The following is a 14483-nucleotide window of genomic DNA, read 5'->3' on the forward strand; positions in this document are numbered from 1 at the left end:
AAAATAAGTAGCAAAGCTATGATTCACACCCAGCCTGTCTTTTTAACTATTACAAAAAAAATTTTTAAATAAATAGAAGACTTGGGATTTTTCAGAAGAAGAGGAAGTTATAAGCTGAATTATTTACCTCCCAAAAAAGATATATTGAAGTCCCAACCCCCGGGACCTCAAAATGTAACCTAATTTGGAAATAGGTTCATTGTAGATGCAATTAATTAAGGTGAAGTCATACTGGAATGGGGTGGCTCCCTAATCCAGTATCAGCGGTTTGCCTATAAGAAAACTTTGGTCGTGTGAAGACACAGGGAAAATAGTATGGGAAGATGAAGGGAGAGGTTGGAGTAATGCCTCTACAAGCCAAGGAACACCAAGAATTGCTGACTATAACCAGAAGCTAGGAGAGAGGCATGGGATGAGCCCTCAGAAGAAACCAACCCTGCCAATATCTTGATCTCAGGCTTCTAGCCTCCAGAACTGTGAAACAAAAAATTTCTGTTGTTTTAAGCCACCCAGTTCATGGTACTTTGTTATGGCAGTCCTGGGAAACAAATACACAAAGTAATTGCTATATCCAAGTAGTTACCTAACCAGATCCAACATAGCACCATGTGCCTCCTTAGGAAAGAGAAAACCAAGGGCATAAAGAGTTGGAGATTTTTGCTCAGACTGAGAAGCAGTCACGGCAGCCAGAACCTCAGCCATCTGTGTTTGGTGTCTGTGATATCCCACCCCATGGGAGTATTGAAGGTAGTTTCCACTTGAAGTTCATGCTCTGAGAGTCCTGACCCATAGGCTCCACACTGCAGTTACCAATACAGAGGAGACTGTTTCTTTTTCCCCAGAGGTAGAAGATGAGTACAATTATGCATTCCCCATGGAATCTCTGCCTTTGTGCACATGGAGATCAGTCCCCCTCAGGCACGCACTCTTCTGGGAGTTGAGGAAAGGCCCTGGCCCCACGGGGTACTGAATGAGCCAGAGAAGGCTTGGGCAGGGCTGGCCACCTGTGTGTTAAATGTGAATTCTGGGGTGGTCAGCTGAGGCTCCAGCATTCATAAGATCCCATCCAATCAGTGTTGGAGGAAGAAATCAAATAGAAATTTCCCTCCAAAGCAGAATGGAGACTTGGATTGCTGGAGCAGAGTTACTTCTCAAAGTCCAGTTCTCGGACACACCGCCAGGGAGGTGACTCATAAAGTCTGTTGTCAAATCACTGTGAGCTTTCAGAGGGGGTCTGCCAGTTCCGTTAATCAGAGGCCACCAAAAGCCAAGACTCGCGCCACGTGAATAGCAGCAGCATTTTTCTCCAGAACTGTTTTCGCTCAAAACAACTTGAGCTTTGCAAATGTAGCATTCCATATGGCACAAATGGATTTCAACTCCATGTGATAGGCAGCAAAAGTTCCTGGAAATCTGTTGATCTCCTGTGTCCAAAGGGAGAAGTCTTGAGGACACAATAGTAGGAGGAGAAGCAGTAGTAGTAAGAGCAAAAGTGATTATCATTATCATTGTTATTATTATTGTCCTGTGCAGCTCATAGATGTGGCACCTCCACATCCAGAGTCCTTCAAGAGACCAGTACCATTCCTCTCTGCATCATTTAGCCCAGTGGTTTTCAGGGGACTGGTAAAATGCAGATTACTAGAACCCCCACCCAAGAGGGTCAGGTTCAAGGGTCTGGGAATCTGCATTTTAACAAGCAAACCAGGAAATTCTGGTGCAGATGTTCAGATGACCACACTTGGAGAAACCCTAAGTCTAGGCTTTCTTCTCTATTAAGATCTGAGGCTGTGGATCACATCTGAGTTCATCAACTCTCAGGTTTCCTCCAGCCTCATGATTCCAACATTCCCCCTTGTTTATCTGATGTCCACTTGTCCTACTTATGTTTGGTTGCTTTGGTATCCTGTCACTGTCATCTTTCCTTTAACCTTTCCAACGAACTCCACTGCCCCTTTTCTGTCTCTGGATTATCTGTCTGGAACCAAGAAGCCCAATAGAATTATCTTAACATTTGATAGGTAGATCTTAGAGATATTACTGATAAAACCAACTCCCAGTACAAATAGGGTAACAAGTACACCACTTTATCGGCCTCTAGTCTTCCCTCATTCTTAATACTTAATCGCTCCTGACCAGAGTTTCCTAGCTTGGGACCTCTAGGGGAGCATGGATGTACTTCAAGTCATCTAGGAACTCTTTGAAATGTCATGTGAAATTGTATGCAAATGATGAGCATATGGGCAATTTTTCAGAGCGCTCAGTCCAAGGCTAGGGAAGGTGAAGAACCACTTCTCCATTCTGGGAAGAGGACAGTGGCATCAACAGCAGTCTTTCAATCTCTCCAAATCCCTCCATAAAAATAGGCACAATAATTAGATAATAATAAAACCAAAATCCATGGACACATTTAAAACAAAAGTAGGGGCAAGTTTTCTCACAAACTCCAAATTACAAGTTAGTAGAGACAAACCACCATTAACACAAGTGTCCATGAAGGGGGGAAAAGGAAGCAATAGGGTAGTATCTGATGGACCTGAAAATAGGAGAACTCCTAAATAGCCAATAGTATTTCCTGAAAAGGGTAGGTGGGCTAATTTGATAAACACCTCTGAAACTCAAGTTGGGGCAGGGGTGGGAGGTATTGCCCTCTCCAGTAGGAGTAAATGAAAGGTCCCAGTAAAAAGGACTTAAGGGCTGGAGCCGTCAAGAGCTCTCAAAATGGATCCACCAGGGCTCCCTTTCAGGTCAGGGTCCTGTACTCAGGAGGAGCTACCTGGAGTGGTAGCTGGACAAAGACGATAATGATGAAGGAAAGACAAGGTCCAGATCAGCTGAGGAGGAAAACAGGTCAGAAAAGCCCAGTATGCAAGCCACCATTCTCACCACTCACAATGCTCACAAAAACAATGGAAGAGGAAACCCTATGAAGTTGAAAAAGCATTCCTGAACACTGCCTCCTTCAATGAGTTCAGGAAAACTAATTTTACATTAAAAAAAAAAAAGAAAGAGGGGCGCCTGGGTGGCTCAGTCAGTTAAGCGGCTGCCTTCGGCTCAGGTCATGATCCCAGAGTCCTGGGATCGAGCTCCACGTCGGGCTCCTTCCTCAGCGGGGAGCCTGCCTTTTCCTCTCCCTCTGCCTGCCACTCCCCCTGCTTGTGCTCTCCCTCTCTCTATCTCTATCAAATAAATAAATAAATAAATAAATAAATAAATAAATAAATAAAAGAAAAAGATAGAAGTCAAATCTCATAGTTATTGAAAGAAAAAAAGAGGATAAAAAACAGAATTACATCCCTACAGACAGCGAAAGCATACCAGAAGTAGGTCAAAAGTATAATATACTATAATGAAACAAGTTAAAAAATTACAAAAATGATGATGTGAAAGAACAACAAAAATCAGAAGTAGAAAAAAAACTCTGAAAATAATTTGAAATGAAGAAAAAGACTCATATCAGAAATGAATAGTAAATTAGAATAAATAAAAAAGCGAATAAACACAATGGATAATACCTTAAAAGAAACAGCAGGTAAAAGGAAAGAAAAAAAATTTTAAATCAGAAAGAAATGAAGAAAAAGATAAAAAGGATTCAAGGGAAAGTGACAAATACTGAAGACAGGCAAAGACTGAACATCCAGAAAATAGGAGTCCCTGAATCAAAAAAGCAAAGCAAAGAAACAGCACAAGTACTGATGCAAGAGAACATTGCTGAAATACAACACATTTAGCACATTTGCAACTATACATTGAAAGAGAACACCATGGACCAGAAGCTATCAACCTAGAACAACCAACATCAGAAAAACTTTAGTGAAATTAAAGAACTTTAAAGAAAAAGTCCTTTTGGCATTTAGGGAAAAAAGCCCATGTGATTTATAAAAGAAAGAAAGTTATCTTTTCATTATACTTTTCAAGAGCAACTACTCATGTCAAAATAAACTAGAAATGGACATAAGATAATCAAATAAAGAAAGTTAGAAGCCAGTAATTTTATTTCCAGAAAAACAGACTTTCAAAATATAAAGGGCACAGATTGTTATCAATCTGCAAGAACTCAAGAATTTTTCCATGAGTCCTTCCTGAGCAATCTACTAAAGAACAAGCTTCAGACAATCAAAATGACTAGAAAAGCATTGACATAAGGCCGGAAGGTTAGTATTAAGTATATAATTACTCAGGGAGCTAGGACTAAGTAAGAGCTAAGAGAGAGAGTACAGAATGTAATGGCTATATGATCTGACAATGTAGATACAGCATAACTAGGTATAGTTGCACAATAGGGTTTTTTTAATGGGAAGTTAGAATATAGAGAAGATATGCAAAAGTTTTTTAATGCATTATGTAATTTTTTATGGCGGTACTATCGGTATTATTATTATTCTGAGACAACTATATATTTCACAAAGGATAAAACAAATGAGTAATTATGGACTATTCCAATTCTATCATTCCTTATGTCCTTGAGAATCAGAAATTCTTGAACTTGAATCGGAAGTATCCACAGTAACTCACGACATATATAACTAGTGGCATGATGAAGCTGGTCTGCACTAGCTGGTAAGAACAGATTGTACACATCTTGTCCCAACTCCACGTTCAGTGAGTTCATGTTGATATATCGAAATCAGCCATAATGGGAGTGTTTATACCAAGGAAACTGGGAAATGCTACAAATCCAGCTTTAAAAAAAAAAAAAAAAAAGAGTCCATTTGAACATTTACCAGTACCTCACTGTGTATCGTAACCCTTTGCACCCAGAGTTTGCTGTTAAAACACCATTTCTCACTAAAAGAAATCAGAGAATTTTGGAAAAATGGTTGGTTTGAGGTCTGAAACGGGCAATGTTCAAGATGAACCTAGACCAAGTTGTCATACAGATGACAAAGAAGTTATCAAAGATACTGACATCATGTCAATAGGACTCGGGAGCCAATTTGAAAAGACTCCCACTGACCGAAGATGGGTCAGTTGGAGCTTCAACAATGATAACAATTGCAATCAAATTCATTTAAATTTGCTACTCTTTAATGATATTTAAACAAAGAATCAATCATTTTCAGAGGATGATAACGAATCATCTGGAAAACTGGTAAATAGACGGAATAAATCAAGCATTTATCTTGTCTTTCCTATATTGACTATTCCACTGAATATCCCAATAGAATAAATGAAAAATGTCTCTTTATAAAAATATTCTACCTAATAAAATTATATATGTGTGTGTGTGTGTGTGTGTGTGTATGTATATACATATAATTAGAATTTCACTATTGGCAATCCCCAGTAAGCAAATAGTTATAGGTAGGACCCACTAGTGGCTGCTCAGATCACACAAAGAGACACAACCAGAGATGATGTACCTTCCTTAGTCTTTGCCAAGGGGACGGAAGAGAATCTGAATCTGATCTAATCTCTGGAGCCAGCTGGCAATTTACAGGAAATACCAAGGGCAGGGACCATGCTGGGCTGCATATGAGTTTGTGATCAGCAAAACTCAGACCTTGGGAAACTCCACAGGTCAAATGGCCCAGGTTCTTCGGCAGGTAAACTGTAAAGAAATTAAAAGGCCGGAGGAGGAATCCACAGATTAAAAGGCATAACATATTTTTTTAAAATAGGCAAGACTGAACCGTAGTTCAGTGTAGGAATGCACACTTGAGTGACAAAACTATAATACAAACTCAAGGAAGTGATTAGTATACAAATCAGGATAGTAGTTTCTTGTAGGGAAAGAGTGGAGTCTGCATTAGGATGAGACACCAAGACGGGGCTTCGGAGCTGGGAAACCAAGTTCTGTTGCCTGGTCTGGGTGATTTCCTTGCTTTATAATGATCCATTAGACTGTACAGTGGATTGGTGAGGTTTGCTGTATCCCTTTTTCATCCTACGGTATGAATATTTTGTTAAATAAAGTTCTTGCCCTCAAGTTGCTTAGAGGAAGATGGAGATGTAAACAATTAGGTTCCGGATGCTGGGACAAAGGCTCCCAGACAGATATATACACGTTGCTACGGAACAGCCAGGGAGCTGAAGCAGTTCAGCATGGCAGGTCTGAGAAGGCTACTAGGGGGAAGGGACACGCCAGCTTGGTCTTGAAAGGAGGGCCCCTCACCAAATAGAAGAGTAGCAGAGCTCAGAGACCAGGCTGAAGGGGGTTGTGGTCACTCCATGCAAGCTTCCTCCAGGCAGTTCTGCTTACCTGTCAGGTGTTAATTCTGGCATTTGCTGCTCTCTTTCTGCCCCAGCGGTGGTCGAGAGCAATTTCCTTTAAGATGGTAAAGGTTAGGATTGTCAAACAAAGAAGCACATATTCATCTGTGTATGTGGATAGAGGGTTTCCTCCTTTCCCTTGTTTTTAAGCCATAACTTCATGGATAGTCCAGGAGGAGGTGCCATCTTGATAGCTTGTTCTTGAAATAGAGTGGCTGCTGCAAAGATAGGATCCTACTCCTATGTTCTCTGCAAGTGCCTAGTGCAAAATTGGAAGTCCACCCTCGAGGTAGAGAGAACAGAGGGAGAAAACAGCTCGAAGAAGAAGGCTTCTTGTTTGGACTCTTACAGCCTTCCTCCCACCTGAGCCCTAAGCACCCAGCTCCACAGAATGGCTCTTCACAGACTTGCCCAAAATGGCAAGAGAGTGAGCGTTCAATTATGAAATCTGATCTATGCAAAGGAGAGAGGGAAAACACATCCAATCTGCTAGGCCACATGTCCTGAGAAACAAAGCAGAAGGGATGTGATTTGTGTATTGGAATCAAAGAGTGATAGGGTTTGCGAAATGTGGGGTGTCCTCTGCTAGGTTTCGTTCATGGATGCTGTGTAAACAACAGTGTGGGGACTCAGCAAGTCAATAGAAAGGGGGACCGGGTTTTCTGCAGGAATGTATGGGCTTGAAGGGCAAGGTTGACTTCCACTACGGGATGTACTTACCCTTCCCCACCCACCTGTCATTGATCCCTGACCATCTGGTGGCAAGCCAGCATTGGAAGCTAAATGCACCTTGGAAAAGGGGGTAAGAGTAGATTAGAAGAGGGGCACCTACGTGGCTCAGTCGGTTAAGCGTCAAACTCTTAGTTTTGGCTCAGCTCAGGATCTCAGGGTCGTGAGATCGAGTCCTGCATCAGGCTCCACGCTCATCAGGGAGTCTGCTTAAGATTCTCTCTCTCTCTTTCTCCCTCTCCCACTTCTCTTCGCCCCCCGACATGCTTTCTCTCTCAAATAAATAAATAAATCTTAAAAAAAAAAAGATAAGAATTGAAAAACCATCTATTTACATATTTCTTGATCTGTAAAATGGGACTATAATTCTCACCTACAACTGTAAGGAGAAAAATAAGGCATATAGAAATGCTTTATAAATGAAAGAGTTCAGGGTCTATTCTTGAAAAGCCTAACACAGAGATAAATGTACTTTTGTTCTTTACACAGCTATCCAGGGATGAGTACTTTATCCCAAATAATAAGACCATGTATCAAGCTTATACATACAAACACATGCAAACCCTCCCAATAGGCACAGTCTTCCTGCACAAGCCCAGACACTGACCCATCCCCCAGACAAGATGGAACGTTTGGCAGAGGCCATTATATTAGCTAGACTTGGGTTCTGAGCCAAATGGGTTTACCTTATACCTACCCTCACCCTAAAAATGACGGCTTTGTAAATTTAAAAGACCATGTTCTTTTTCTTCCTATTTAAAATTTGAATCTCCTATGGAGGGCAACACTCCAGAGAGAGAGTGTTGTGTTCTATCCTTGCCTAATCACCAGTCACCTGGGGCACTTAAAATACAGACTCTCTGTAAAATACATAGTTCCAGGCCACTTCCTAGACCTGCCAAATCAGAATCTCCCTGGAGGACTTGGAAATCTGAATTCTTAACAAATGTTCAAGATGATCTTCATGATGAGGCGAGTTTAGAGAAAGCCAAGATAGAATATAGCTCTTCAGGGCTCTCAGAGATTTTTAAAGAGGGCCAGAGAGAGGGAGTGTGTTAGTCTGCCCAGGGTGCCATAACAACATACCATAGACTGGGTGGCTTACACAACAGATGTTGATTTCCTCACAGTTCTAGAGGTCTTACTATTTGGGTAAAGTCTGAGATCAGGGTGCCAGTATGACTGGGTTCTGGTGAGAACTCTCTTCTGGGCTTGAAGATGGTCACCATCTCACTGTATGCTCACTTGACCTCTTCTTTGTAGACATGTGGAGAGAGAACAAACAGACTCTGGTATCTCTTCTTATAAGGGCAGTAATCCCATCATGGGGACCCCCCTCATGACCTCATCTAACCCTAATTACTTCCCAAAGGGAAGGCCCCCTCTCCAAATACAATCACATTGGAAGTTAAGGCTTCAACATATGAATTGGGGAAGAATGCAAACATTCAGCCCATGGTAGGGGGCAAAGGGGCTTAGTCTCCTCAAAGGGGCAGACATTCATTTGTGGAGCTGGCTCTTTGGTTAAGGTTTTTGCATCTCTCCAGTCTATGTAGGACTATGTCATAGGAAGCATAGGGGTGAGCAAGCTGTGTACTCATTAGTTTTGGCAAATTACAATGGGTAAAACATGAGGATTTAAAATAATTAAAACAAAAACTAACAAACAAAAGAGAGGAAGAAATCAACATTACCAGGAATTTTGGATGTTAGTTCAGTTAAGCATTTTTAAATTTAGCTCTGGACCTTCTGATAACTCAGGCCAAAGGAGAAAATGGCATCTGTTAATTGTCTTCCTTATTGCATGCATGTTAAACTCTGGGTAGAATTCTAGCTTTTACTTACATCTCCTGAACCAAACTGCTATTCCCAAACCTATGCCGTTTGGATGGGAAAAGTCATTGTTCCCCCCCTCCCCCAGAGCTTCACATTTCATCTCGATACATTTCTAGCTTATTAGAGAAGCAAAACTAACTGCACTAAAAATACCCAATGGGGAATCTCCATCCCTGAACATATACTAGAACCTGATGAAAAAAATAACACATTTTGCAAAATCAGCAGTCGGGTTTTTTTTGTAGATCAAAAGAGTTTTCTTACTCTTTAATAATTTAGGTAACCCTGGAGACCCAGCCACTTTCCAGACATTGCTCAGCAATAAAGAACTCTGAAAATCACTGATTCCTCAATTCCAAATCAGTTGTCCAATCAGACAAGACCTGTTACTCAGTGTCTCTGTAACAGAAGAAAGATGCCTCGTGTGATGGAAACGTCCTTGATCCCGGGCCCAGCTCTGCCCTTAACTCTCTGGCTGGGTTCCACTGAGCAATTCTTTTCCTCTCTCTGAGCCTGTTGTCTTCATTAATTCAGCAATTATTTCTTGCACATCTAAAATGTGCCAAGCACTGTATCCAAATGAATGGGACAGCCCCGCCCTCAAGGAGACCACAGTCTGGAGACAAGGGAGCTTTCCATTCTAAATGCAAGTGCCCATTTCCTTGTGCGGATGCCTCACTAGTTTGGCACATAAAACAAAAACAAAAACATGTGAGCGTATGAAGGAACAAATGAATGAGTAAAACACAAGTTTATTTTTTAACCACTTTATTTCATGCCATTCCCACTCTTTTCATGGTCCCTTCAGCCTAATAACTCAGACCCAAGAGGTCCATCTTCAACTTTAACCTTTCTTAGCCTTTTATCCTCAGAAAAACCTCATTAGTTGGCTATAATCTGCCCCCCTTTTTTTAATTTTATTTTATTATGTTATGTTAATCACCATACATTACATCATTAGTTTTTGATGTAGTGTTCCATGATTCATTGTTGGCATATAACACCCAGTGCTCCATGCAGTACGTGCCCTCTTTAATACCCATCACCAGGCTAACCCATCCCCCACCCCCCTCCCCTCTAGAACCCTCAGTCTGTTTCTCAGAGTCCATAGTCTCTCATGGTTCGTCTCCCCTCCGATATCCGCCCCCCTTCATTTTTCCCTTCCTACTATTTTTTTTTTTTTTTAAGATTTTATTTATTTATTTGACAGAGAGAGACACAGCGAGAGAGGGAACACAAGCAGGGGGAGTGGGAGAGGGAGAAGCAGGCTCCCCACAGAGCAGGGAGCCCGATGTGGGACTCGATCCCAGGACCCTGGGATCATGACCTGAGCCGAAGGCAGTCGCTTAACCGACTGAGCCACCCAGGCGCCCCCTACTATTTTTTTTTAACATATAATGTATTATTTGCTTCAGAGGTACAGGTCTGTGATTCAACAATCTTACACAATTCACAGAGCTCACCATAGCACATACCCACCCCAATATCTATCACCCAGCCACCCCATCCCTCCCACCCCCCACCACTCCAGCAACCCTCCATTTGTTTCCTGAGATTAAGAATTCATCATATCAGTGAGATCATATGACACATGTCTTTCTCTGATTGACTTATTTCACTCAGCATAATACCCTCTAGTTCTATCCACATCATTACAAATGGCAAGATTTCATTCCTTTTGATGGCTGCATGATATTCCATTGTATATATATACCACATCTTCTTTATCCATTCATCTGTCAATGGACATCTTGGCTCTTTCCATAGTTTGGCTATTGTGGACATTGCTGCTATAAACATCAGGGTGCACGTACCCCTTCGGATCCCTACATTTGTATCTTTGGGGTAAATACCCAGGAGTGCAATTGCTGGGCCATATGGTAGCTCTATTTTCAAATTTTGAGGAACCTCCATACTGTTTTCCAGAGTGGTTGTGCCAGCTTGCATTCCCACCAACAGTGTAATCTGCCCCCTTTTGTCTTCTCTTGTCAAGTTACTCAGAATCTACTTCCCTCACTCATATTTTCTATATCAGAAATTCAACAAACACCCACTGAGCACATGATATACGGCAAGCACTGGGCAAACCAAGAAATTCAGCATCGATTCTGTGCCACATCTGCTGTGGCTCTTCGTGGCGCTTGGCGAATCCCACTCGCTGCCACACCGAGTATGCCTCACTCCTTTGACTCACAGCTACTGAGACAGCAATGCAGTCAAAATGTCATTGTGAGTTTCCTAGAAGAGTCTTACATCAACAGATTCTGCCCACCTCTCACCTACTACCTCATACCAGCTGCCTGCACAACAAATTTTAACCCAAATAGCTACTTTTGGGGTAGGAGCGCCTTAAATTTCCCACCTACAACCTAGCCTGAGCGTCCCAAGCCACACAAATGCCCAGAGTGCCATTTTCTCATCTCTACCCTCAGTCTCATTTCCCCATTATTATCTGAACAACGATTGAGACACCAATTTCTCAGAAGTATTCTTTAGAGAATAAATCTTTAAAATAAAATAAACAGCATTTGGATAGCACATAGAGTTTAAAACCATTTTTACATAATGTTATTTCCCATCAATATTCACAACAACATTTGAGGCTCACAGGGGTAAATAACTCGACCATAGGTCAGACGGTCAGTAAAGTGGCAGAGTTGGTAGTTAGGCCAAGGCGTTCTGAGTCAAAAGTCCCAGAACCTGTCCAGAAGAGGCCAAATGGTACCCCATTTGGTCCAGGCCCCAGATTCACAAAAAGCTACAAATTTTGTCATTAAGTATTAGCTCCAATAACATTACACATAGAGTTAAAGAGATACTTCATCAAGATTAAAAGAAAAAAATGTTCATTTAAATGTTAAATGTTTAAATTTGTGCTTTACTTTGTAACATTATTGTGGCATTTTTTCATTTTAATTTTTCAATATTCCGAGAACCTCAAATAGTGGAAGTTGCCCCTGAAACAATTAGAACCTTGATGATCCTCTTCATTTTTTTTATATGATGTCTCTAGAAACATAGCTTACCTACCGCCACTTTTCCATCTTGAAATAAAATTGGCTGGATTTTCCTTGATTTACACTCCAGTTGTACACGTATGTTACCCACCTCACTTCCCCAAAAGAGTATTTTTTCGCTGACTTACACACACCATAAACACTAATAAGACCACGTGTCCTCACGTGCCCCTGTGTGAGAGGGTCTGCAGCTCGCCCCAGGGATGAGGTCTGCAAGCGTTTCTCTCTAGAGAACCAGCTGGTCGAATGCATGATTCTGCCCTGATGATTTCTCTTTCACTAGCAATGTTGGTGGTGGATTCAAATAGGAACCGGAGCCTTTGGATTATTTAAAATCATTCTAACTCTAGGCCCCAATTCCTCCATCCATAAAATGAAGGAAATAACAATATGTAATGAAAATTAATGGAAGGACCGTCACAGGATTTCCAGAGTCGTAGATATACTCAAAAGATGTTACAGGGCATGCCAGGCTCTGAACTTCATTATCTTCCCTGGTCCTGTGCTGGGCACAACAGCCACCCATCTGAAAGGAAGTGTCAAGTTTTCCATTTGCAGTTGGAATTATGGACTCTCTTAAGCATCTTTTCAGTCTCTCTCCTTGCATCATAACTAGGCTATGTTCAGGAGCATTGCCTGCTTTATCACCACTTTGGTGGTGAAGGATTTGAGGCCAGAGACAACGAGATGCCTGGCCCCTGGAGGCTGCACCTGCTCTCTGTCCTCACACGCTCAGGGCATCACAGGAATGACGGAGCGGTGTCCAGCTCTAGATTGGTTCTAGTTGAGCCATCTCCAAGATCTCCTCGTGTCCTCAGTGCCTGGGGGTGACTTCGGATCTTCACAAGCCAACCAATGTTAACTGCTTTCCATTTTTTCCCTTTCCCTATTTATTATAGCTTTTCAGAAAGTTGATGAGGTGAAATATTCTCCAGCAGAGGAAATAATATAAAGCTTAAAAGTTTTGTCTGATGGAATGGTGAAATAAGTCCACTACTTTCCTTTGAGCAAAAAAAAAAAGAAATAATAAGGCAACCTGAGGCAGCCTCTAGGGGTTTCACTATTGCTAGATTGGAGGGAAACATAATGGCTTTAGAGGAACACGGTTTTCTTTTAACTTGTTAGAGCACTTTGGGATGAAGAGATAAGAAAGACAGGTGCTAGAGAATAGAATGAACCTGGCACCAGTTTATTTACATAATTTTGTATGGAGACGCATTGACGTATGAAGTATAAAGCGACTGTATTGAATAGTGAAAATAAAGTATTTTGGAAAATAATCTATGTTCACTACCCAGTTTTAAAATGACTGAGCGTTTATGAAATACCTCTTGCTTCTTTGTGAAAATTACTGGTGGCTTAAGCTATGTGTGCAGTTTTAAGAAAACACAATTCTTTCTGTGGCGTTTAAGATAATTCTTACGAAATGCAGTCTCAAATGGATGAGACATGGAGGGGGGGAGGGGAGGAGAAGAGGAACATTTACCCCCTCTCTCTGATGTTGGCTGGCCCAGCTCCCATTTCTTTCTGATTAAAGGCTACCAGGAGGGCTGGAAAAGTGTGTGGAGCAAAGATTATAAACAGCAATTTTTTGCAAGCCAAATTGCCTCCTAAATGAGGGAGTCGGGGATTTAAAGGTGAACATAACTATCTCTTTCGCCACATGCAAAGGTTTGTGCTGGGTGGGAAACTAAATTCTAACTTCTTCTTGACAAGTATTCCTTAACAGGCCTTACAGATATCTGAAACCAATTTTAACCCACGCTGGTCCTCCACTGACCACAACATTACCTGAATGGTGCGGTCCAATCTCCAGGCTGCTCACCAGTCCTCAGGCCTATGGGGTGAGTAAATACCCTGATGTGGGACAGGCTTGGTGGATACTGATGAGCCCAAGAACCTCAGGACTATTACTTCCCAGCTTGAGGAGGAAGCATTTTAAAATTCACTGCACCAAGAGGCATATCTCTTTTCTTTTCAGATATTGCTGATGTGGGCTCAGTCTTTTTTTTTTTTTTTTAATGCAATTTTTTTTATTGTGACCAATATTTTTAACCATAAAATGAATTTAGAAAATGTAAAAGAAGTAATATGTCCTCACAAACTGCTGTGTTTTGAGGTTTTAAATATTAGGCCTGTGCTTTATAGCTCAAGGGAGTGGAATAAAAAATGCTGAGAAGCAATTAGAATCATTACCAACAAACCAGTGTCAGGAATTGGAGAGGAGCAAAATCTTGGGAGTTTGTGGCACCCTTGGAGGTTGTCCAGCTGGCCACCCCCTTGCATAAAGAGAGAAAAAGACATCTCAGATGTCCTCTGGGCACAATAGCCTGAGGCAGCAGTTCTCAAAAGTGTGTCCCTGGACCAGCAGCCTCAGCATCACTTGGGAACTTGCTAGAAATGCAAATTTTCAGCCCCCCATCCCCAGCCTCACCTCAGAACTCTGAGCTTGGGGCCCAGCATCTGCTTCAGTGAACCTTCCAAGTGATTCTAGTACATCCAAATGTTGGAAACCACTAACCTTGGTCACCTAGCCAGGGCTCCTTCTGTGAGTAATTTCGTACGGCCTTCCCAAAGCCAATGAAAGAGTGGAGATCTTAATTCTTTCCTTTAAGGAAAACTCCGTCTGAGGAAACCTATGTTGACCAGACCTAGTTAGTTTCTGCCGTTATCTACTATCATGACTTC

At 41.7% G+C, this 14483-nt stretch overlaps 1 protein-coding gene across 6 annotated transcripts in view; it reads left to right on the plus strand.

Annotated features, from left to right (window-relative positions):
* Positions 1 to 14483, plus strand: part of SLC9A9 (solute carrier family 9 member A9) — a 682953-nt gene that overhangs the window by 666075 nt on the left and 2395 nt on the right. For all 6 annotated transcript variants that reach the window (XM_078070810.1, XM_078070802.1, XM_078070787.1 and 3 more), the window contains one exon: positions 13534 to 13639. In XM_078070810.1, coding sequence (XP_077926936.1) covers positions 13534 to 13639 — 106 coding nt within the window. The remainder of the gene's footprint in view (positions 1 to 13533; positions 13640 to 14483) is intronic.

Source organism: Halichoerus grypus, chromosome 1 (assembly GCF_964656455.1).
Source record: "Halichoerus grypus chromosome 1, mHalGry1.hap1.1, whole genome shotgun sequence".
Lineage (NCBI taxonomy): Eukaryota > Metazoa > Chordata > Mammalia > Carnivora > Phocidae > Halichoerus > Halichoerus grypus.